Source organism: Mytilus galloprovincialis, chromosome 12 (assembly GCF_965363235.1).
Source record: "Mytilus galloprovincialis chromosome 12, xbMytGall1.hap1.1, whole genome shotgun sequence".
In the NCBI taxonomy this organism is placed as follows: domain Eukaryota; kingdom Metazoa; phylum Mollusca; class Bivalvia; order Mytilida; family Mytilidae; genus Mytilus; species Mytilus galloprovincialis.
In genome coordinates this window covers 67,616,523-67,642,983 of record NC_134849.1, presented here as the reverse complement: position 1 = coordinate 67,642,983, position 26,461 = coordinate 67,616,523, and the positions used below count along the sequence as shown (strand labels likewise).

At 32.8% G+C, this 26,461-nt stretch overlaps 1 protein-coding gene across 1 annotated transcript in view; it reads right to left on the bottom strand.

Moving 5' to 3' along the window:
- Positions 1 to 936: 936 nt before the first annotated feature.
- LOC143054619 (two pore potassium channel protein sup-9-like) overlaps positions 937 to 26,461 on the bottom strand; it is a 74,254-nt gene continuing 48,729 nt past the window's right edge. The window contains exon 3 of the mRNA XM_076227632.1: positions 937 to 2,443. Coding sequence (XP_076083747.1) covers positions 1,638 to 2,443 — 806 coding nt within the window. The 3' untranslated portion in view covers positions 937 to 1,637. The remainder of the gene's footprint in view (positions 2,444 to 26,461) is intronic.

Below are 26,461 nucleotides of genomic sequence, written 5' to 3'. Positions count from 1 at the left end.
AAAATTAATTACAAAACTTACAAATCAGTGACCATTCATTTATTAATTAAAAAAGAAAGGCATTTTCAAATTCCTCACTTTGCAAAAAAATCAAAGTACTAGATGATGAAAAACATTTATTAATAAATTGTTCTCACAATTCAAATATTAGATTAACATATTTTAATTGCATTAACAGAGAAAATAATTCATTTGCTAATCTCACTAACAATGACATATTTTTATACTTTAACTTAACCCATCAACACCAACACAAGTGAAAAAACTATTATCCTTTATAAAAAAAAGTCAATGGAACTGAGGACAGGGGACCCTTTAATATTTACCTGAATTAGTATATATATATATATATATTGAGTGACTTATAATTTATTGTCTTTATTTGTTTTTGTTGTTCTTATATGTCACAAACTAAAGTTTATATATGGCAATAAAACTTTGAATTGAACTGAATTCTTAATGTTTTGCACGTACTGCAAAGAAAATAACAAAACCAATTTTGCTAAAGGGATGTTTAAATTAAAACTAAACCAATTATTAAAAGACTATGAGGAATAAAAAAAACTATAAATTACTTGGAAACTCTGACATTGTTTTTGTTATGAACTTATCATGACTAAAAATTAATAGTGTACTGTAGGAAGTTTTCCTTGTTCAATAATTTTTTGCAAATGTAAAATCCTTAAAATTAGCTAAAAAAAAATAATTTTTAACCAGCTTAAACCCTTTCAGGTGTGCTCAAAATGCAGGATTTTGCATCTAAGATTTCAAAATTTTTTTGGGGGGGCATGCCCCCAAACCCCCCTAGCTGGTTCAGGTCGCTTCGCGACCCTCACCGGTGTCGGACTAGTGGAAATTATTCAGGACTAGTAAATTTAAATAATTACTAGTCCAGTGGACTAGTACTCTCAAAAGTTTTTGGTGCAGACTGGGTTTTTGATATTTAATATAAAGTTACGTTTTTAATACAAAAATAGATTGATGTTTGCATAATCGAAAACAATCAAACTTTGATTTGTTTTGCAGTTGCTGTATCAAGCAGAAGTTTTTCTATGCGTCATCGAACGTATAACATTAATTTTCCTTATAGAATTGAAAAAAAAATTGTAAAGCCTTAAAAGGAATATCCAGAACCATTCAATCCCTATGATCTTCATCAAAAGTGTTTTATTCAAAGCGTCAATTCACGTTTGAAGTTCTTTTAATTGACGTCATTCTGACATGCGTCAATAGAATACATTTTTTTTTTAATTTCTAATGTATTTCAAATGTATAGCAAGTACCGTTTAATCATACACCACGTCGTAAGCAAAGACAAGATTGCTTGACATATATATCTGTTGGCGTCCATTATTATTCTGATCACGTGATTACATATGAATGTTCTAATACAATTTCCGATATTTGATTTTTACTTTGGATGATTTTAAATGCAATACAAAAATTGAATATTTTTTTTTACTTTGAGGCACAACCAGGGGAAATGAAAAGCAATATGCTTAGTCTAATTTGGTTCAATTTCATATGTAAGATATATCAGTTGACATTGGAAAAAAATGGCAAAGAAATAGTATGAAAACTATTTGGAATTTCTTAAAAAATAAATAACAATTATAAATAATATTAAATTACATAAATCAGACTGATGCACGTTTTCTAGATAATGAATAATAATTACTTATAGAGTTCGAATCTCCTCCACAACTATTTATATCTTCCTTGGACTTTATACTATTCATTGGAAGTAAATGTGAGATTTTCCCAGGTTCTCGCGTGACTTTATAACGCTGTTTATTGCTGTTTATTGGACATAAATTATAACATGAGCAAGAACATACTGATATAACGTCGTTAAACTCCGGACTCTCTTGAGCACCTGACACGACATTACCGTTTGCGGTAATGACGTCACCGTCTAATCGTACGGCGGTCTGAGCAGCTGCAGCAGCCTCGAGTTCATCTCGTCGTTCATCTTCGGTATTCATCGTCAAAAATCGTAGAACTAACAAATTCATTGCAGCGGAAATAACTGTTAATCCAGCTAAAATGAATATTAAGGTAAAAGCTACGTAAGATGGATTTGTTTGTAGATCACCTTTCTGTAAAGCGACTAAGTCGCCAAATCCTATTGTAGTCAACGTTATAAAACAATAATACAAAGCGTCTAAATATGGCCACTTTTCGTATTTTGAAAATGCTGCTGCACCTGCCGTTAAAACAACTATTGACAAACTCCCAGCCACTAGTATGAGGTTTGTTTGAGAAACTTCAGTGTTCTTTAGTTTAAAACACTTTTTGACTTGTCTCAGAAGATACGTTACAATTGTATTGAGCCTTTCACCAACACTTTGGAACATCACTAAACACAGAGGTATTCCGACTAGAGCGTACGCCATACAAAATATCTTCCCACCATCCGTCTGAGGGGTACTATGTCCGTAACCTGAAAATAAAGATTTCAGAATAACAAAATAGTATAAACTCATTATGACTGCTAAATATAAAATATAAATGGTTATGTGGTATGATTGCCAATGACACAACATACTAGTTAAAGCTTTGAAACTAACCAAGTATAGATATAATTATGTTTGATGGTTTCAATTGGTTTGGCGTCGCTTAAGAGAAAATGAGGGTATCATATAGTACACACATATATAGTTCAGTAGCGAAACAAGTGGTGGGGAAGATTGCGGGGTTGTAACTCCTTTAATCATACGATCAATGTTTTTGAATGGAGAGATATGGTTAGAACTTTCCCCTTTATCTTGGGTTAAAACCTCCATTTTGAAAATGGCTGGATCCGCCCCTGTAGTGTACAAAATCAAGCAAACGGTCAAATTAGAATGTCCTAGAATATTTCTTGATTTCAAACTAACAGAGCTTCAGGTATAAGTTTAGAGCTAGGATTTTGTCGGAAGGCGGTAATAGTTGTTTTTTAACTCGTGATAACGACAACAAAATTGTACATGACACGTACTGGCTTCCGTAGATTTCCTAGATTCGAGTCTCATTACATGAACTGCTTTTACTGCACCGAGTATAACGACAATGTAATTCCTGTTTATGGCCATTTACCTCATTGATCTCAACAGAGTTTATTTCTTCTTTTGTTGTTAATATTGGTGTTTGGCAAATACTTAGCGGCGAAAATATGAACATTAAAAACAGCTGATCTTACAATAAACAGTTTTATAACACTATGTTTTTACGCACGGATAGTTAAAAACGTTAGAATGCAATTAATTGAGGATCTGCATGGGGTCGCACATTTATTTTTTATTATCATATTAGTAGACCGTTTTTCTCTGTACCTTTTTATTTTACCCGTTATTCCTTATTCTTTAGATTTAAGCATGAACATTTTTTCTTTTCACATGCAGTCGTTTTTTTTTTTTTTTTTGTCCTGCCTTGTTTTCATAATTTTTTATTTTCATGGTCCTTTATTCGCCACTTCTTGTCCATTATTCTCTTTTCAGTTATCCCCATCTAGTCCCAATACATTAGCGACCAGAATATAAAAGCAGTACCATATAAACATATATATATATATATGCTTTCTTACGGGTAAAAGATTACGGTAGTTTAAAAAATATTAGAAATCTCGTCTAAAAAGTACAAACTAATTTCATACTGCTTAATTGGTTTTCTGATTTATCAAGGTTTTGTTGGTGCATGCGAACTGACCGAATGAATGAATCACTGTTCAGATACGTCATTTTTTTATGTAAACGATAAACTGGTTAATGTTCTTTCCTTTATATGCACAATATGTAATCAACCGAATTATCAGTTCAAAATGAAGACCAACAATCATCTATGATTACTTGCAACGCGTGTTCCGTAAATGCGTCCCACTGAAATAGGGTTAATATCATATAGATAACATAGTTGCAGAGAGGGTGATACAGAAAATTATTATCCCGAAAAACGTTTGTCAACAGCTGAGATCAACAGAGAGAAGCCGAGGTTGACAATATTTTTTTAGAGGGGTACCTGTCCTGCTGTATCACCCTCTCATCTGTGTGTTATCTAATATTATATTACATTGAGTGTACTATCATTATTGTCTTTTATAGCTAAGCAATGTATATTAAAAAGAGAGAGCAAAGAATTGTCGGGTCAAGGTCAGAATGATATATCGAGATTAACTGACTTGTCACGAATTCTGTTAACCTGTAAACATTTTTTGATGGATAATATCAAGCAGAGTTTATATTCCCGTAACGTTACCATACTATAGGCTTAAAATGCATGCAACAATTAGCGATGGTCTTTATGTATCTCCATTTACAGTGGCGGATCCAGAACTTTTCATCAGGGGGCGGGCCTCTCCAGTCATGCTTCAATGATTTCCCATATAATCAACCATATTTTTCCCACGAAAAGGGGTGGGATCGGTCCCCAAGGCCTCCCCTTAGATCCGCCTATGATTTGTCTGCAATTTCAATTTACGAAATGGTTTGTATTGCAAACAAGTTTAACACACACGTGAATGGACTTTATAATGTGTGCACGATCTGATTATTAAAGATTTGAATAATTCAATTGTAATTTAATCGGCGTGACAAAGCGTTTACCGTACTACATAATTTTGTTCGGAGAGCTGCTTAATCAATGCTTTGACAAACCAGTCAAATAATAAACAGATGAATTTAGTTTTACAGCAGATTCCATTGAGTGTGTAGCCATGGGTGATATCTTTGGTTAGCTTGCTTGTTAGCTGAACCGTGAATCATTGTTAGGTTTTAAGTAAACTACCCTACTTTAAGAATAGACTAGTTCGACATAAAAACAATCGATCTATCTGTTGGACTATGCTACTTCGAAAGAAGGGTAGTATACCTGACCCAATAATGTCTTTACGGTTCAGCTAACAAGCAAGCTAACCAAATATATTACCTTTCGCTACACACTCAATGGAATCTGCTGTAATAATTAAATTTAAATGCTACAACTATCAAAATACGTTTTTTTTCAATACATTGTTGTGATATTAAAACGGAAAGTTCGTTTAGTCATCAATTTTATTTACAGATAGTTTGATATTGGAATGCCGGCTCCTCGATTATTTCGGCCAATCAAAAGTACGGATTCTTATGAAACATACATGTGATTTAATTATTCCCAGACACAGCTAATATGTTAACAATTAAGTGCTTTTGAGATAAATGTCAACCGCAAAACTAAAATCGTCTTTTTTCCAATTTAGTTTTTATTCAAAGGCTGATAGACAAAATGTTAATTTAAGCTGATTTTATTTTAAAAGCGAACGACATTCGTTGTCATTTGTAGCAAGGCAATTAATAACATTTAATATCAGAACGTCTTAATCAAGTTCTTGGTATGCAACAATATTACGAGAACAATATCATAATGGAACAGGACCTTGAAAATCTTCATACAAAAGATAAATATCACAAAAAAGGAAAAAGAAAGTATCAACTGTTCTTCGGTCTGTTAATTTGCTATAGATATGAGAAGATGTGGTACGATTGCCAATTAATGAGACAACTCTTCACCCAAGTCACAATTTGTAAAAGTAAACCATTAAAGATCAAAGTATAGTCTGCAACACGGAGCCTTGGATCAAACCGAACAGAAAGCTATAAAGGACCACAAAAAATGTCTAGTGTAAAACCATTCAAAGGGAAAAATCAACGGTCTCATCTATATATATAAAAAAAAAACGAGAAACGAGAAACATTTATGAATCACATCAACAAACGACAACTACTGAACATCAGATTCCTGTCTTGGGACAGGTGGAAACAAATACAGTGAGTTTTAAACGTTTAAGTATGTACATTTACCAACCTTCACCCTTATCTGAATCAATAGTGTAAGATCGCAATAAGAATAACACTATAAATAATCAATTGAAATAGCGACACATTGTTTAAATGCATTCTTGGTGGGTGTGTTTTGCCTTCTAATGTTCTCTCTACATCTATTTGGATTTTTATTCATCATTTTACAATTGCAGTTAATAGTTATTGTTCTTATTGATATTATAATGTAAAGATCCTTTGTTTTATCAGTTTTTGATGATTTTCTCTTGTATAATGTGTACTCCTCCCATTTTCCCCATAAAGTAGACATATTATACCCAACAGCTGCCTTTACTGGTTTTTTTATTTTCATATTACAAGTGTTTTATGTATTAAAACTATGCTGAGGTCAGGAAAAAATATTATTGCTGATCCTACATTGCTGAGCGAAATTTCAAACAAAATATATTCTGTCCTAAGTCAGAAGACTATTGTTCAAAGGTTGTCATTCGTTGGAGTGGTTCATAAGTGTTTCTCGTTTTATATATATATTTAAATTTATAGACCGTAAGTTTTCCTGTTTGAATTGGTCCTTTAAACTTGCTGATAGGTGTTAGCCAAGGCTCAGTGTTGAAGGCCGAACTTTGACCTATAATTGTCAACTTTTTATACAATGTAACTTGGATGGAGAGTTGTCTCATTGGCGCTCATTATATATCTCCTTATTTCTATATATGAACATGTAAAGAAGTAAATAAAAGAAAGAACAGTGACAACATATAAAATGGTAGTTAAGAAATGAACCAATGTAACACCCTGCAAATGGATTCAGCCATGTAAACAGTCTTATTTGTCATTCTTTTTAAGAAAATATGATAAAAAGAGTTAGTAAACAACTTAAAAATAATATATTTATAAAAAACAAACAGTCCGTTTTGTCGGGCATACAAAGTAAAGTAAACAACTTAAAAATATATATGTATATAAAGAAACAGACAGTCCGTTTTGTCGGGGATTCAATGGGAAAACAAGGAAAAGTCAGCGACCGATTTTCCCGTTAATTACATCAGTTTCTCGTGCCGTCTAACACAAATGTCCTGATGTGATATTCTGAGTATAAAATATCGATTGAGGCTGAAGCCTTGTTCGTATGTTGTATATCATTTTAAGTCGCATAAAGCTCTACGTTTCCTAATATAGAAATATTAAAATAATTACACTACACGACTTCGTCTTTACCTTAAAACGAATCGTGCTATGAAAAATTTGAAAGGTTTTTGTTAAATATGAGAATCTTTTTTTTTTGCTTCATTTCAAAATGAGTTTCATTTTTTATATATATATATATAACTTCTTTTGATAGACATGTAATTATAACAGTTCAAAGCAACAGACGCGTTAACCATATGGACAAAACGGATGGTTTATTTCCTTATATATATATATATAACTTCAGCAACACCTATACAGTATGTCTCTATTACAGAACTACAATATATCTTTCATATTTGTTTACAGTGTTGATCATGTGCAAACGTGATTTTTTTTTTTCCTTTTTGTTCGTCTTGATTCTATGCATTTTAACATTATTTTTCTTCACATACTTTAGTTCATTGGAAAAGTCCAGAGGAATCGCTTATCCGGTACAATTCAACTTCCGCAAATGCATATTATTTCTTTTGTTTAAAACAAGCGAATTGACACATCTGCAGGTCTAATTGACATATTACACATTGATATATGCTAAAATTCATTAAACAAAGCAATCATTTTGAAATGCAGATAGTCTCAAAGCTTTGCCTACAGGGATATGAAAACTCTCGTTCTACTTTCTGTTTTATAGATATCTTGGGATCCTCTGGTTAATACACACCTTGCACTATTTGAAGGCTGGCATTTCATAGGCCAATACAATAACTACCAGAACAGAAAGTAAACACCACATGTGTTCTTAACCTTGTAAGCAAAGGTTGTTTCTTCTATTGTATAAGATTTTTAATCTTATAACAAATAATATTCTCGTGAATTATATCTTAAATTTCAACTGAGAACATCTTTGCGGTTCATTACAATTTTGTTTTCAATTCTTAGGTTAAGAAAATCATTATGCCCTTTGATTTAGGAGCTACTTATATATCATCAAGAGGTACGTACATCTTGAGAAAGATTGGTATATTTGTAATAAAAGTCACCATAGCAACAAGACTCTTCAACCTATTAATTGTCTTCCTGTAATCTATTTCCATAATGCCTATAGACAAATTATTAAATTTGATGTCACATAAAGGTGTTCGAAATGTGCATAAATCCCTAGCAGTAAATGTGCCAGCCAATCAAATTTGCCGTAATTAAATCTAAAACACACGGGAAATAAAAAGCATAATTTTGACAGTGTTTAGTCAAAAGTGTCAACAAATTCAATATGGCAATTTTCGTTTTAGGGCACGTGATCATCTTATTAATAGAGTTAGTGCCAAGCTTCAAAGACAAGTTATAGAATGTTGTAATATTAAACGTTCTGGTGATCTCAAGGGAATAATTTCCAAGAAAGTAAATAGTCAAGGCACATACAAGATTAATCAACCATGTGAATTTACATAGTCAGTGGCATATTTTATTGTTCATGTTTTATATTGTTTACCAACGAAAAGAGTTCCTAGGAGAATAAAAGGAAATTAATATATCACCCGTATATACAACTTGAACAATCTTCAGAACTAAGAATTATTAGACTTGAGCGTACAAAACCACAGAACGCATTGAAAAAAAGCCAAGGTTTTAAATCTCATATATAAATTAAGTATAAGAGAAAACTTCAAACCGCTCGATTGGGGACATGGAAGAAAGTGAGAATTGCCGAGTTTAATTCTTCTATCTGTTTTATTCAGCTCGATTTCATATTGCATATCTGATTTTCTAATTCTTACGACGATTTTGTTCGTACCACCAAACGGTTGATAAATTGTCATACAAGTGAGAGGTTTAGCTAGCTATAAAACCAGGTTCAATCCACCATTTTCTACATTTGAAAATGCCTGTACCAAGTCAGGAATATGACAGTTCTTGTCCATTCGTTTTTGATGCGTTTTGTTATTTGATTTTGCCATGTGATTATGGACTTTCCGAATTGATTTTCCTCTGAGTTCAGTATTTTTGTGATTTTACTTTTTGCTTAATCAACGTGTGGTACTTGAGACAAAAAACGTAAAATTATTTTTCTGAAGTAAAAAATAATCTTTGAGAAACACATGAAATATTTATTGAATATATAATATAAAAATTCTGATGTAATAATGCAATCCAATTACCCATTCTTGTGTCCCCCCCCCCCCTAAAAAAAAAAAAGAAGAGACTGAAGTTATAAAAAATGAGACCGGGTATGTATCTGAATGATTATTGGGACAACATAATTTAATATATTATAATTTACCAATTTGAAACTAGGAAAGAATGTTAGTCTGTTGTCCCCAAGAAGAATGCGAAAGATTAGGGTTTAGACTATACTCATTTCTATGAAAACACAGCACTTCTTGAAGTTGTATGATACATGTATATATATATATGTATGTATTTGATATAAATATAAATCGTATGTTTGACAATATAATATTAGCTTTACATGTAGTTACTCTTTATGTATAACATGAATATAATAATTTCATGATCTCATGCAATTAGCAAATTTTTAACTCCCGCATGATTGAACTTTAAAATATACTTCAATACCCACACACCAGTTCCCATTATTTATTAATAACTTCATTTGTCACTAGAGACTATCCAATAATAAGCCATGCACTAATTCGAAATCAAAATTGGATTGATCATTAGGTCACGATGATGTTTTAAATTTCTTTCTTATCGATTTCTTGTTCCTGATTTAATGAATTCTCTTTCTCAGCAGCCTTTTGTTCCTGATTTCTGTGTCATTGTTTTGTAAATATTCTATTGTTCAGAATACTACAATAGCAATGCATTATATTCTCAGAGAGAAATAAGATGACTCAAATGTCAATCTAACTTTAAAGGATAAAAATGAAAACAACGCTGCTATGAAAATGAAAGAGGCGAAAGTTACCAAAGGGAGACTCGAAACAAAACAAGCGGAAGATAGGAAAGGGAGACTCAAAACTAAAGAGGCGGGAGATACCAAGGGAGCATCGAAACTAAAGAGGAGGAAGATATTAAAGGGGGCATAGAAACTAAAGAGGCTGAAGAAAGGATGAAGAGCCTTGAAACTAAAGAGGCGGAAGATATCAAAGGGAGCATCGAAACTGAGGACGTAGAAGGTACTAAAGAGAGCCTCGAAACTAAAGAGGTGGAAGATATCAAAGGGAGCATCGAAACGGAGGACGTAGAAGGTACTAAAGGGAGCCTCGAAACTAAAGAGGCGGAAGATATCAAAGGGAGCATCGAAACTGAGGACGTAGAAGGTACTAAAGGGAGCCTCGAAACTAGAGGCGGAAGATATCAAAGGGAGCATCGAAACGGAGGGCGAAGAAGGTACGAAAGGGAGCCTCGAAACTAAAGAGGCGGAATATATCAAAGGGAGCATCGAAACTGAGGACGTAGAAGGTACCAAAGAGAGCCTCGAAACTAAAGAGGCGAAAGATATCAAAGGGAGCCTCGAAACTGAAGACGCGGATGATACTAAAGAGAGCCTCGAAACTAAAGGTGCATAAGATAGAAGAATGAGGCTCGAACCTAGAGAGGCGGAAGATACCAAACGGAACATCGAAACTAGAGAGGCGGAAGTTAAGAAAGGGAGCATCGGTACTGAAGACGCGGAAGATACCAAAGGGAGATTCGAAACTAAAGAGGCGGAAGATAGCAAAGGGATCAAAACTTACGAAAGGGAAGATATTAAAACATCCAATCAAAAAACCAATCTTATCAACAAACTCAAATTGACAGACCATCATTCATATTTTTGGTATAGATTTCAGACGTCTGATCTTTCTCTAAGTGACATTTTAAAAAGTTTAGATTAAATCTTTGAAAAATTCTCCACATAATTTGATTTCACAACAGGGGATTTGCCATGTTTATGAGCAATTCAAACTGCGTTCAATTCAAAATTGAATTTGAGACCGACCCTTCAATCGAGAGTTGAGATTAACCTTTTAAAGGCTTATATAAACAGCATTTACCGAGCGCCTTGTTATAGCTATATCTCAACGACCTTTTTTTATTGGTTCAGAAAGTTGGAAATTTCCGTAAAGAACCATCAATCTTTTGTCAGGAAAACTGGCATTTCTTGTCAATTATGATGAAGAACACACTTTTCACATTCGAGGTTCAGACTCACAATCCGTGTCAACAGGCTCGAGAAAAACTTTTAGTTTCTTGTGTACAATTTGGAGTTTAGTATGGTGTTCATTATTACTGAACCAGTATAAATTATATTTGTTATGGGGCCAGCTGAAGGACGCCTCCGGGTGCGAGAATTTCTCGTTGCATTGAAGACCTGTTGGTGACCTTCTGCTGTTGTCTGCTCTATGGTCGGGTTGTTGTCTCTTTGGCACATTCCCCATTTCCATTCTCAATTTTAAGACCACTTGGCAACCAAGGGACCACCACTTTTGTTCAGGTATAAACCAATAAAACAGTGGTAAAACAATAATGATAAAAATGGACTCATTTACCGCAATCGAATTTGACAAATTACATGTATCCTATCTATTATGTTGGATTCTTTCTGATAATTATTGTCTGATAAGATAAGATTTTTGATTCCCTTTTTTATATCTGTCGTTCGGTGTACCTACATGTAGTAGATTTTCCAGTATAACTGTTAGTTATCCATCCATTTCTTAGTCAACCAAGATTTCCTTTCTCTACCGATCAAAATTTCAGCTTGCTCTATGACACGAAGCCAATAAACCACATGCAATTAGATACGATACAAATATTTTTTATACTATATCAATTTCAATTAACACATTTTGACCTTTTTGATCTAAATATAGATATATTATGATATTAAGTCAATAAAGGGAGGTCACTCACATGGAGTACGAGTCACCTAGTTTGAAAAGCAGTAAGTAGAATAATGTCATTGTGACGTTTCGCAGTTGGTGATTTCTACAAAGTTGAATTTCAAAATCAATGTTAATCTATAGTAAATCCTCCAAAGGAATCGTGCTGCATCGATGCTAACAATGACGTCATTAAGTTACTATAGTACATGTACATGTAAATATTCAAAACGAGTGAACTTTTCAGTTTCAAGTACAATGTAAGAGATCGGTCTATTTTATTTATTTTTTTTTTTTGCTAAACTGCAATATTAAAATTTTTTTTTCATTTAACAAAAGAATACATTTCTTGCTTGAAATTATCCTCTTTGAAAAATGCTTATTCGGTTTCTTGTAAGAGATCTGTCTATTAATAATAAGCAAACTCGTTGTGTTTCCTGTCAAAAATGGGTTTGTTTCCTTTCCAAACTCTGACAATTAATGTTTTCCCATCTAATGAAAGAACAAACTTCTTTTAGAGAGCCGTGGTGTAGTGGTTAGTGCATCGGACTACTAACACAAAGGTTCCTGGTTCGATTCCCGTTTGGGATGAAAATTTCAGGAACTCAATTTTCGGCTCTCCCTTGACACCTTCTGCGAGTATGGTCTTGAGGAAACGATGATAGTCCGTTGGAAGGGGACGATAAATGGCTGACCCGTGTTAAGAGAGAGCCATATATCTTACACGTCAAAGACACCCTTGTAGATTTCGAAAAAGAGTAGGCTAATGCCGCTACAAGGCAGCACTCGCACCCGCAAAGTGGAAAGGGATTAATATAAGTTGCAAAACTTGTTTCCCAATCCACTATAAAATAAATATGTTTAAACTAAACTTCTTGCTTGGAGTTATCTTCTTTTTTAAAATTGTAAAACATGTATCAGACATGTTAAGCTTTTTCAAAGGGACAATAGGAACCAAATATAATACCATGATGAATCAAACCAAAAACGCAAATAGCAGCCAAAACAAAATGACCTATATTCTGTATAGTCGGATTATAGGTTAGATAATACTTGGTCATGTTTTATTAATATTTAAAGCCTGAGGCGTAGCCATATACTTAGAAAAATAGAACGGAAAATACTGAGTTTTCATTGGAGCAAAATGGGTGAGTATGTTCTAATAACAAATAGAGCATAAAAGGTCTCCAATTCCTGAGCAACTGAGTTCAGCTCGGGTTACCGGGAGTTCTGTTCATTAATTCATTTGGTAATTACCGTGCCATGCTGCTAAAATGAATTAACAAAATTTAAAAGTTTTATGACTTAATGAAAAATAAATTAAATTTCTGTCATTCATGTTATCATCACTGCTGTATGTAGCTTTTGAAAATAGGCTGAAATTGATTTTCGATTCATCTTGTAAGAAAAATACAAACAGTTGAAATGTCAAAGTTTAGTATATTTCGGTCGAGTTTTGTATTAGACATATGAAAAGTTCATGCAAGGTTATGCGTTTCAAATAACACAGCATTTAATGTTACATTTGTGTATAATTTCATTCCGCAGTAATAATAATTGATGTCGCTGCACGACAATGGAACACGGTAATCTCTTTCGTTTTGTATGCTATTCCAAGTTAACTTCACGGTTTTATATAATTGTTAAACATTATTGTTTGCATTGATTACCCCCTTTCTATATATCAATATAAGTATCTTCTTTCCTATTTTTTTTTTTTTTTTTTTTTTTGCAGATTTTATCATAAAATGTCACACATTGCAATACCCAATATTCTTAATTTGAATTATTTTGCCACAAACAGCAAGTACAATTATTCTAATTGACCCCGAGTAGATGCTGAATGGGGAATTCTAGATTATATTAATTCCAACTTGTATTCCTTTTAGTGTAGATTTATATTTCACATGGGTACAAAACATATTGTATTTACCATGAATTCCTGATAATCATAGTAATTTAGAAATATAGGTCATGACCTAGATTTAACTTTCTGACATATTATTCACAATTTTGCACAAATCCAATTTCTACCAGGAAGCACTTGTAAACCACTATAGAGACTCCTCACGGGGTTTTTGATTATGTTATACATGTAACTTGTAAACCACTATAGAGACTCCTCACGGGGTTTTTGATTATGTTATACATGTAACTTGTAAACCACTATAGAGACTCCTCACGGGGTTTTTGATTATGTTATACATGTAACTTGTAAACCACTATAGAGACTCCTCACGGGGTTTTTGATTATGTTATACATGTAACTTGGTCGTTTTTATAGTGATTACTTGATTACCAGACCAAATATTTTATGATTATTCAAGAAGCTGATAATCTAGAACTATTTTTTTATTATCTTCTTTAAAATATAGTTAATGATCATGTGATTATATTGGCAAAACATTTGTGATTATGTGATTACTTGGACACCCCCATGAGGGGCCTCATTAAATTAACCTTTTTAAATATCAAACGAGTTTAGATCTCAACAGAGGCTTCTTCCTAGTCTAGAGAATTGATTTTATTCGAAAAAGGAAAAATATTCCATAATAGGAAATCTTAAAATATCATAATTTATTTTTGTAATACAGGATTTGAGTGGGATACAACTGACACAGTTAACTTGTCCAAGACGTAAAATAAACAAATTGAATTGGATACCAACTGACAACTTGTCCAAGAAGTAAAATAAACAAAGAAATGAGAAATACATTCAAGTATTAAAAACATGTTTCTACGACATTCTGTACATGTGAAAGAGAGACGAAAGACCAAGGGATGTTCCCACTCATAAGTCGAAAAAAAACTGTCAATGCTATGGCAACTAACAAAAAACGAAAAAAGACAAAAAGAGGAAAAAAAGTACACAAAACACTATATGAAACACCATTAGTCCCACTAAATTTAGGGGTGAACTCAGATGCTTTCAATAAAAAATAACTGTAAAATTTGTTGTAAATAAGTTAGTAACACATCTCCATTAATCCAGAAAGGGAGTGAACATGGGATTCCACTGTACCCTCGCAGCTCTCGAGGGGTGCTCCAAATAACGGAGAAATCTACTCGTACACAGATACATACATGTACATACTGCTTTATTATTTCATATTATCATGTGGTTTTATTAAATTAATTGAATTAGATAAAACACGTGTATCAATATATATCTTCCATATCGTCTTGCTAACTGGAAGATTGAAAAAAATGAGACAGTGCCAAACATCCAATTAAAACACACAGAGTATTCACTGTGGGACTATTTGTAATTTAGATTTGCTGCCGATTAGTACGTGTAATGACTGCTGTGAAAACAACATTTTTGAATTAGATGTTTATTGGTTTATTCTTCCATGTTTAAAAATAAATGAGGCATTGTGGACAACATTAGTAGAAACCGCTAAATGACCCTTATTTTATTGATTAAACACGTCTCAGAATGAGATACGACGTTTTGACATGTTTAATTAGGTTAATACACACCAGTGACCAACAAACTAACAAATCAGCAAACATACACTGAGATTAGGAAGAGCGTTGAAAATTACTTTGACCTTTTGTACAAAGTCTTAATAAGTAATTTGGTGCATATACAACTATTATTCCTATAAGCTGTATTGCTTTTTGAATAAAGTATTATTAGTATTTACTGTGTTTAAACTGCATTTGTTTATTGTCTTAGGGGTAGTCTATTTTCCAATTTTCGATTTGATTCTGTTATTACACATTTTTCTGGTTGTTTCGCTTTACAGTTGAAAGTATTTAAACAAAATTACTAACTTTTAAGTCAATATTATTTATGAATTCTTCAGTGTGATCATTACAGTTAAATACGAAACTCCTCCTATATTCAACTATTGTCAATGCTAGCTCAGATCAGTGACTGTTTTATTTCATTTAAATATATTGATATGCAAGTTACACACCGTGAATTAGAGGGTGGAATCGATGCTGAAATATCAAAAACAGCAAAGATAAAATATATATGCTACATATATAAAATAGCAAGGATGCAATAACTAAACTGAGAATGGAAATGTGAAACATGTCAAAGAGAAAACACCCCGACCAAAGAGCATAAACACAGCCGAAGACCCCCAATAGGTCTTTAAAACAGCGAAAAAAATCTCGCATAATAATACTAACCCATATTTAAAATGGCAAGAGTGCAAGGATATATTCTTACCTATCATGATACATTAACTAGATATACAGTTAACCGTACCCTTAACCTCCTAAACACTTTTTCTACCTTTAATTCAAAACAGTTAGTAAACACCCATGTTCTAAATATACAGTAAAATCTGTTTAAACCGAACCGCTTTTTGACCAAAGATTTTGTTCGGTTTTTGGCCGATGTTCGATTTTATCAGGTTCACAACGCATACACTTTGATATGACGGTGCTTTAGAAAATGTTTGGTTTATAAATACAGGTTTTCGGTTTATACAGGATTCGGTTTTGCCAGGTTTCATTGTATTGAAGAAAACCAAAAATTTGAAGAAAGTACATACGCACTCATTAAAAATTGTTCACACCACCAATTGTCGTTTTAATAGTGACAACCGTGATTATGTCATTAATTTACACATTTTTCCTCATACATTGTCAGTTTAACCTTGAAACATTCTGTTAGATTACGTGAAAATAAAGATTTTAATCCATATCCAATTATAAAGTTGACATTTTCTAATCATGCACTGAAAGTACAAATTACATCGATAAATCACAACAAAACTTGAATCTGAAAATGAAGACTCGCAATTCAAGATCATCAACGATACAACATGTTCCAATAAAAGTGAAATTGAGATGTGTTATAGAGACAGCTATTCCGATCAAAGAGCAAAGTTATCAATAATTCAGAATTCCAAAAAACAAGAATGTGTCCAAAGTACACGGATGCCCCACTCGCACTATCATTTTCCATGTTCTATGGGCCGTGACATTGGGTAAAAAATCTAGTTTGGCATTAAAATTTGAAAGATCATACCATAGGGAACATGTGTACTAAGTTCCAAGTTGATTGGACTTCAACTTCATCAAAAACTACCTTGACCAAAAACTTTAACCTGAAACTCGCACGTTCATTTTCTATGTTCAGTGGACGATGAAATGGGGGGTCAAAAGTCTACTTTGGCTAAAAAATACGAAATATCATATCATGAGGAACATGTGTACTAAGTTTCAAGTTGATTGGACTTCAGCTTCATCAAAAACTACCTTGACCAAAAACATTAACCTGAAACTCGCACGTTCATTTTCTATGTTCAGTGGAACATGGAATTGGGGTCAAAAGTCTAATTTGGCGTTAACATAAGAAAGAATATATATCATAAGGAACATGTGTACAAAGTTTCAAGTTGATTGGACTTCAGCTTCATCAAAAACTACATTGACCAAAAACTTTAACATGGAGCGGGACAGACGGACGAACGAACGGACGCTCAGACCAGAAAACATAATGCCCCTCTTCTATCGTAGGTGGGCCATAAAAAAAGAGACAATGACCAGGTGACAAAAAAAAAATCGAAATACATTATTTCCACTTTTTTAATTGATACAAACCTACCAATCTATTTAAAATATTGATCTCCGATTTCGTTATACTAATATACTCATACATGTATGTAGTGTAACGAAATCAGGGGTTGAAGTCATAAAACTTTACTCAGTGCTTGGAGCACAAACATCGTACTCGAAACTTGAAATCTAGCATTTTGATTGGTTGATTTTGGAGTATGAGTACAAAAACTGACTCGAACTTTTTTTATGATTTTAAGGCCAGAGATCAATATTTTAATTAGATTGCAAACCAACTTTCTGTTTATATTTACTACCAAAAGTGACATCATAAAATTTTAATGCATTATTACTGTGTAATATTATACGACATATGCACTTTATGCATGCACTTCAAAAGCAAACACTCAAAGGGGAAATAAGGCATTCTTGTATATTATGGCATTTCAAAGGCATCATCTCGATTGATATTAGGTCAGTAGGTGTTTATTTCAAATTTCCTTAGTAGCTCGATATCCCATACTTTATAACTAGCATGGAAATGTAGAATGTGCCCAACCCGAAAACAGAAAACTGCCAAAAACCACCAATGGGGTTTCAGCACAGCGAGACAAATCCCTTACCCGGAGGCATATAATGACGAATTCACATGCAGTACTATGCATTTCTCTCCTTTTTCGAATAAAGGAGTCTCAAATCGTCTCTTACCTCGGTATGACTTAAGTTTATCAATTTGATGGACCGATTTAAGAGAACAAAGTGGGCTCTTCAAAGAAGGTCAAGCTGTTGTATATTATATTAAGTCTCTAATGATACATACAAATTGTATTACAAAAGTCGGACAATTTATAGCATAATGTGTCATTTTCGAATAAATGTCAGTTATACATTGTCAAATTCAGTAAATTATACTGGCTTTCCTGTGTCAATATAATCTCCGCAGCAAATTTTCTACATTAAATGTGAAAAGACGAGTTATCGAGTTTACCGTATGAGAATAAACCAAGGAAGTCATCTCATTCTTAATTAGTGCTGCAAAATTGACTATTATATAAAATGTAGTATGTCTTACTTCGTTAACTGTCATGCGCATTAAATTAGGAAAAATGTATCTACTTCCGCCATTAAATAGCTATATGGAGCACCTCTTTTCCACAAATACATGTGTTTGTATATGTATCTCAAGTCTAAATGTCGACTAAACCAATATTAATATCAATAAATTCTAACTCCCAATATCATAAACATTCCGGTCCATAGACGTATTTTCTAGTCTGTCGTTGTCCTTTGCTAAAATATAATCTAAAAAGATGATGTGGTATGATTATAAATTGTGCAAATATTAACCGAAGGCAATATACCGAAAACGTGAAATTCTACACAACCCCGTGATGAAGAGTATTCATATCCGTAAGATTATGCAGTCAAAGAGGTCTCAATACAAAGGAACTTGAGAAGTCTACTGAAACTGATTCCAAACGAAAAGCTTGAAGGGATAACAACATAGGCAGATCCAGGGGCCCTTTCGTGGGAAAAATTGTGGTTGAATATATAGGGAATCACTGAAGCATGACTGGAGTAGGCGGGTTCCCCTTTATGTCAGTTAGCGTCCCCTTATGCAAAGTTCTGGACCCACCACCGTACAACATTGACATTTATACTTAAAATTGCAAGATATCAAACTTATTGAATACAAGGTATGCCGCGACAATTCAACAAAGTATTTCTTTTAAGGATTCCTCGACACAAAAACCATGCAAACTAGCATTTTTAACGACATAAAGGAAAGACAATCAGAACCACCATACTCAAGCTTGCAGCCGCTGTTATCAGCCAATCAAAATAGCAGTTCAGACACCACGTGATAGTAATCCAATCAAGTTCGTGACCACATAAATGTGTACGATCACACCTATCATCAAGAAAATTTCAAAGCACATGATGGCCTTACGTATGTTTGCAACACTGTTTCAAAACAAGTCGACTTTTAAAAGACTGGTATACATCGACAGTGTAAGAATAAAATAACTTAAAAAAATACCAAAAAAAAATTATAGTTCTTTTATAAATATATATAAATAATCAATTGATTTGGCAGGCAATGGTTCTCTCTAGATTTCTCGATCATAATTATATTTAATGTTAAGACTTTTGTCATTCAAACATTATGAAAAATAACAAGGATTTAACAAGATTTTTTCTTCTTAACTCTATTATACGTAGTGAAAAGAATGTAATAAAATCAACGGTACCAAGTTTGTTGCACCAGATGCGCATTTCGACAATACATGTCTCTTCAGTGATGCTCGTGGCCAAAATATTTGAAATCCAAAGCTTATATAAAAGATGAAGAGCAATAATCCAAAAGGTCCAAAAAGTATAGCCAAATTCGTGAAAGGAATCAGAGCTTTGCATGAGGGAGATACATTCCTTAATTTATAATAATTTCTATCGTTTTGTAACAGCAAATTTTAATAACACAAAAAATCCGTATTTTCATGCCAGTACCGAAGTACTGGCTACTGATGAACCGATGTTAATGTTAGCGGTCAAAAATTTATTGGCACTACATGGATAACACTTGAGAATTCGGAAAATCTGACAAAAAGTCATAGACAATAAACAAGCTTCCTTAAACATGATGTTTTGAAAAAATTTGCATATTATCTGTTACTATAAAAACGAATTGAAGGATAACGTGTTGATCAAATCATCCAAAGAATGTTTAAATTGATTTAAGAGTGCATTTATATAAAGATGTAATTTTGATAAACCTATCTTGATTAATTTTTTGTGGTTCGTCGTTGATGATAATATTAGCAATTGCAGTCAATTTCATTTCAACACATGTTAAACCGATAACATTTCACCTGCTTTACAAAATTAGAATACGTTATGTATGTAAGACAAAAAAAATCAACAAACTTCTCATTGCTAAATTTAATGAGTAAAACAACTTCAAAATGAACATTTCCAGACAGTTTCTTTAAAAAAAATATTTAAGTAAACAATTATTTATGAATTCTACGTCATTTGGTCTCTGGTGGAGAGACATCTCATTGGCAAATTATCATGCCACATCTTTCTTCGATATTTAATAATGAAGATGTGTTATTGCTGGAGCTCAGTATCCTCCCAAGGACTAGAATATCGCCCATTATAGCTGCTTTTTAAGAATCAGGGTTTAGTTTTGAATTTCGGTATGTCCTTAATTTCTAGAGATTCGTTAACGACCAGAACACAGTTATCGATCTTGTACTATAAGAACATGATAATCGATCATTCACGATCAGAACATAGTTATCAATCTAATACGATAAGAACATAGTTATCGGTCCTATACGATAAGAACATAGTTATCGATCCTTTACGGTTAAAACATAATTATCTATCTTTTACGAATGGATATCGATCATGTCGGATTAGAACATAGTTATCGATCCTATACAGCTAAAACATACATTGTAGTTATCGATCATATAGGATTAGAACGCAGTTATCGATCTTGTACGATTAGAACATAGTTATCGACCTTATATGATTAGAAAATATGTATCGATCCTTTAATGTTAGAACACAATTATCGATCCTATACAAATATAACATAGTTATTGATCCTTTACGATTAGAACATAATTATTGATTCTATTCGATTGAAACATAGTTACCTGGGTTGAGTTCAATATCGTTGCAGCTACGTAGCGGCTACGTACATTGTAGCTGCTTTCAATATCTATGTAACATCTAGTCTATAGCTACACGTTCAATAGGAAAAATCTACGTAGCTGTTACAATATTGAACTCAACCCAGTTCTCTACAATTAGAACATAGTTATCGTAAAGACATAACTGTAACCTTTTGATACTTGTGAAATTGTTTACATCTTGTTTGAAAAGAACATTTTCTATATTTTCAAATGCAAAATAAGTGAAAACGTCATTAGTTACTCTTCTTCGTTTTATCAGCTATCTGTATAATAACTTGGTTTAATTGAGAAGAACGAGAACTTTATGACAATTGTATTAAAATATCGAAACGAAAAACGGCTATAAATGTTCTTAGCTCGATCATTCGAAAGATATTTAACAAAGGAAAGGCAACATTGTCAAATAAAGGCAACCGTAGGGTACCGGTGTTCAAAAGTCATACATCGATTGAGAGAAAACAAATCCGGGTTACAAACAAATAAAACCGAGAGAAATAAAAACTACTATAAGATAACAACAAAGGAACAACAGGAACAACAGGAACAACAAAAACAAAAGCCAATAAACATTATATTTCTGACTTGTTACAGGACATTTTAAGAAATAATGATGGCTTGATCTGGTTTAATGGCTAGCTTAAAACCTCCTCTATATGACAATGTAAACAAATATCCCTAAACCACTACTAAAGAATTTCGCTGATTTATTAGTTCGTATGATATTTTCAATCTTTAAAACAGACTTAAGACCTACAGCATGTTTTGTCTTTGAAATGCATTGTTCAGACCTACAGCATATAGCGTATTGTCTTTGAAATATGTTTTACAAGAAGCCATTAGTACTTTATGTACGCATGTTTACTTTAGATCATTGCTGGTATACTAATTGAAGAATGTTTCCCGTTTAATGATTCATTATATGTATTTAAAAAATGCATTGATGAGAATGAATAAGCAATTAAATTTAAATTACATGACAAAGACAGTTACAAGAGTTTGGCGATTAAAACCATCTACTATTTCAATCCTATAAATATTTCTTACAGAGGAATATACAACATTATGTAATCATCAATTGATGGTTGATCTCCCCTGCAAGGAGTGACCCTCTTAAATTACGTCTACTCCATCCAATTAAACTGAATAAAATATCAATTTTAAGACAGACTGAGGTAATTGAAATAAAAGTTGACACGTTTCCACTAAATTTCCCTTAGAATAAAAAAAACTGTTTGGGCTTATCGACATGAATACGAAACCTGCATTGTATATATATGCATAATATACGGAAAATTTATTTAATATAGTCAAACCGCTTTTCGAACTTTTTTCCTTTGTTTTTTTTTACAATATTTCTTATTCCCTCGCAGAAAAATCAAGAACATTTTTTTAACAATGGATTGTATGCCAATAAGCTGGATACCTTTTCGTGCATTTCAAATTGAAAGTATACTAACATTGAATATAAATTTGAAGCACTAGACCAGAGACATTTTATACAAGAACTATATGTCTCTGACTAAACCAACTGTGATGTCTTTTACAGGTGTAATAAGCCCATATCGGGCATCGCAATTTAGCACCAGTTTTGCTTCCGGATTTTAGATGATGACAATATTTGATAAACACGTTAATATTTGATTTCGCTTAAGTGGAGGGAAGGAGTACATTGGCATGGTCATGTTTATATTACTGAAATGTTGTATGTATTAATGTTCTGTATCTTCCTCCTTTAGTAGGAGCACCACCCTAGGTTATGGTGTAAAAAGGAACTGACATTTGGTCCGAGACCACAATTGTCGTCCCTTGATTTTCGTTGTTCACGAATATAGTCCCTAGTGTTAACAGTGGGTTACTTGCCAATAATTTTTATACCCCTTCCAAATTTATTTCTCCATGTTTAATGCCTCAAATTGTAAGTAGGGGGGTGAAACTACACTGTAAAAAAATTTGGGTTCAGAATTTTACAGGAAAGTAGTGATTTGGTCCAGCTGAAAAAGGTTAAAAATTAGCACTTCGGAAGCTGTCAAAAGATTTCAAGACACCCTAAACACAAAATTGTCCATATTTTGAGTTAGAGGCGATGAAGTTTTCTATATTTTTGATATAATTTGTCCCAAAAGTAGTTCAACACACTGTAAAAATTTCATTGAGAAAGCGCAGGTGGGATTTTTTTTATTTTCATTTATGTTCTAAAAGAAATGCACTACGAATTAATTGTGTTCTCGGACCATTTAAAACAATGTTTTGTTTTCATTATGAGTCCCTTCCCAGACACTCGTATTTACAAATGTACCGCAGACCATAAGCTATAATTGATTTATAGTTTTCAACATATTTTTAATTTTCTTTCGATGGTTGTATGTTTGAATTTAGCATGTGTTATGTAATTAATAGCTTGTTTACTTATTAAACAAAATATGTGCATTTTATATAAAGCAAACAATGGGAAAATGATAATAGCATAGGACAAAACAATTGCAAAACTAAGCAATGAGATTAGTCAATAATTATTGTTTGTAATTTTCAGACACATAAATGTTAAGTAATGACGTTTTATGTCTTACTCGTAGTTTTTCCCGCCTTTAAAATGAGAAATAAATTGTTGTCGTCTGCGTATGATGCAACATAACTTCTTAATTTATTTCCGGTATCTTGTAATTTAAAACGTATGTCACTTTGCTTAAATTTCAATGGTGGTATAAATATGTTCACAATAGGAAAAAGAATAATAAAAGAATAAAAACATAAAATGCGGTACGCAATAACATAAAAATAAGAATAGGAAAATAAAATTGGTCCTTGGCCTATTATGTATGTATATGTAGCTCATTATGGAAGGTCGTACGACGACACATACAAAATATAGTTGGTATTATGCAGATACTTCTTTTCTTGTCAATCATGCAGATACTTCTTTTCTTGTCAATCATGCAGATACTTCTTTTCTTGTCAATCATGCAGATACGAATTTCATTAAAGGTTATTTAATATATATCAATATTAAGTTTGAACACGTCTTTGTCTATATTGTTACACTCATCCCTACAGGTTAATATCATTTTTTATCATCATCTTAGTACATACAGTATAGGATTAATTGAGAAATTTAAAAACAAAATCTGATAATTTAGCGATAAAATTTTAGAGATTATAAATTATTAAAAAAAAATACAGCTACAAACATCAAACTCTCCAGGTGCGGATTTAGGCGGGGGCGTGGCGGGCGTGCGCCCCCCCCCCCCTAAAATTTGCAAAGCATGCGTTGTCTTCTAACTTATTTAAGTATCAGAAGAGACCATTCCATCTTTTTTAACATTGAAAGTATATAAAACAGTCAGTTTAACAGAGTCAACGTTATTATCATTTAACTGACCTACGATTTATTTAAGTTCTGTAATATATATATATATACCTAAAAGGAAGGTGTCAAACACGGAGCTGCGTTTGATGACAAATGAAATAGGGTTTTAGCAGTTAAAGTACAAACAATTGTTACATTGTATTTGCGGTTTTTATAATCAATTTCTTTGATAATCGAATTTCCAAAGCATCCCTAACGGACTTACTCACTTTCACAATTTCATCATGGCACGGGCCAAGAAAACAGTCAAGGTGAGATTTTTTCTTAATGTAGAAATACTGTTTCGAGCGAAAGGTTAGTTTATAATTTGTATCTCTGTGTCTTTATATATTTCTTCTTGTAACCTGAAATTTTTTCCGAATTATATACCGCATTATTACATGCATGGGATCCTCAGAAAAAAAACATAACTACGTAAATGCATCTCATTCTGATTTTATGTGGTTTGTGCCGAACACAGTATATATAAAGTCTGGCACGACCTCCGAAAATCAAAAAAGTAAAAACAGATATATTATGAGAGGACAATTCAAATTCACGGAGAAAAGTAGAAATTTGCGTTTTCCAAATCTAAAACAAGTAAAGTAGAAATTTGCGTTTTCCAAATCTAAAACAAGTATTGGTCAGGTGAGCTGTTTTGATCTGTCTCGTCTCACCTTGCTTCCGTCGGTCCACCCGTCTATCTGTCAACTATTCACATTTCCATCGTCTTAACCAAGTTTGTCGGGGCTGGTGTTCATGGTGTTATGGAGTGGTAAAATAATTCTAATGTGAACCGATTTCATTTCACATTATTGAATGCATGTACAATCGGCTTTGACACATTGACCGGCGATGTGCAAACAAGGGTAATTTCTTTTTGTGATGTTTCTGTATTTCTGTTTGTCACAACTACCAGCACCATGTCTTTCAAGGATTAGTTGAGATATTTATTACCTGATATTGCTTTATAGATCATCTTACAAAAAGTGCTGGTGTCTTGATTGTAGATTGGTTTGCATAGGAACACAGAATCAAAATAATATGTTCGCATGGTCTTCAGATTCTGTTTTTAGGGCTGCAGCTTTATAACTGTAGCTTTATAAACTCATAGTATGCAATATGAATCTCTTAGTGCGTAAGTAAGGGGTGTTAGAAGATTGTTGTAAATTTTCTAATTTGTAGGAGACCTTGCCATCATAACTTGAAGTTCTACGCGGAAAAGGAACATATATATATATACATATATATTGTTTTACATCTGTCCGTCCATCCGGTAGTCAGTCACTAGTGATTGTATATTGTTTACAGGGTGGATTTAGGCGGTTTCTGCTAGAAACTTTAATTTCTCGCTAAATTTACCTCAGAATAGTTCGAAATACCTACATTGCACCCCTTTAGAAGAATATTTCAATAATTTTACCTCAAAATTTTTTCGCCTCGCTCCGCTCGGCGAATATATAATTTCCGCCCCCCCTAATCTGAATTCTTGGATCCGCCCCTGCTCTCGTGCAAATATACAAATGTATATAAAAGCTGAAACATGTTCAATAAGAAGGAAAATAAATTTAAAATCATTTATCTAAGTTGGCACAGTGCATTTGTAGTGCTGGAAATACATTTACTTCTATAATTATTCATCATCAAAGGCATTGCACTGAAACGTGAATGTCAAGTTATTTTCAATACAATTCACAAAATAATGGGTACAATACGAAGGAAATAAGGGACTGGTCAAAATTTATCTACACATAGGACCGGTGCAAAGTGCAGTAGGACAGATACTTTTTTCCGGAATCGCTTTTGTTGGGACATCACTTTTTTCACAGATAATATCCATAGGACACAAGTTTTTTTTTCAAACGATTACTTTGAAATAATTTTTATTAACATAATAACTTGAAATAACAAGTATAATTTACAATATGTAAAAATAAAAATTATTATATAAAAATTCAGATAGGCATCTTTAATTTTTTTTATAACTTTTTCAAATCAACTTGGATTTTCATCAAACTATGCAGCTATCTTAGATATATATCAAGCTTACTGAATCCCATTTCAATTATTTTTTTTGTTGTATTGCTGTAAAATTTAAGAATTAAAGTAATCTTGGTAAAAAAAAGCTAGGATTTGCAA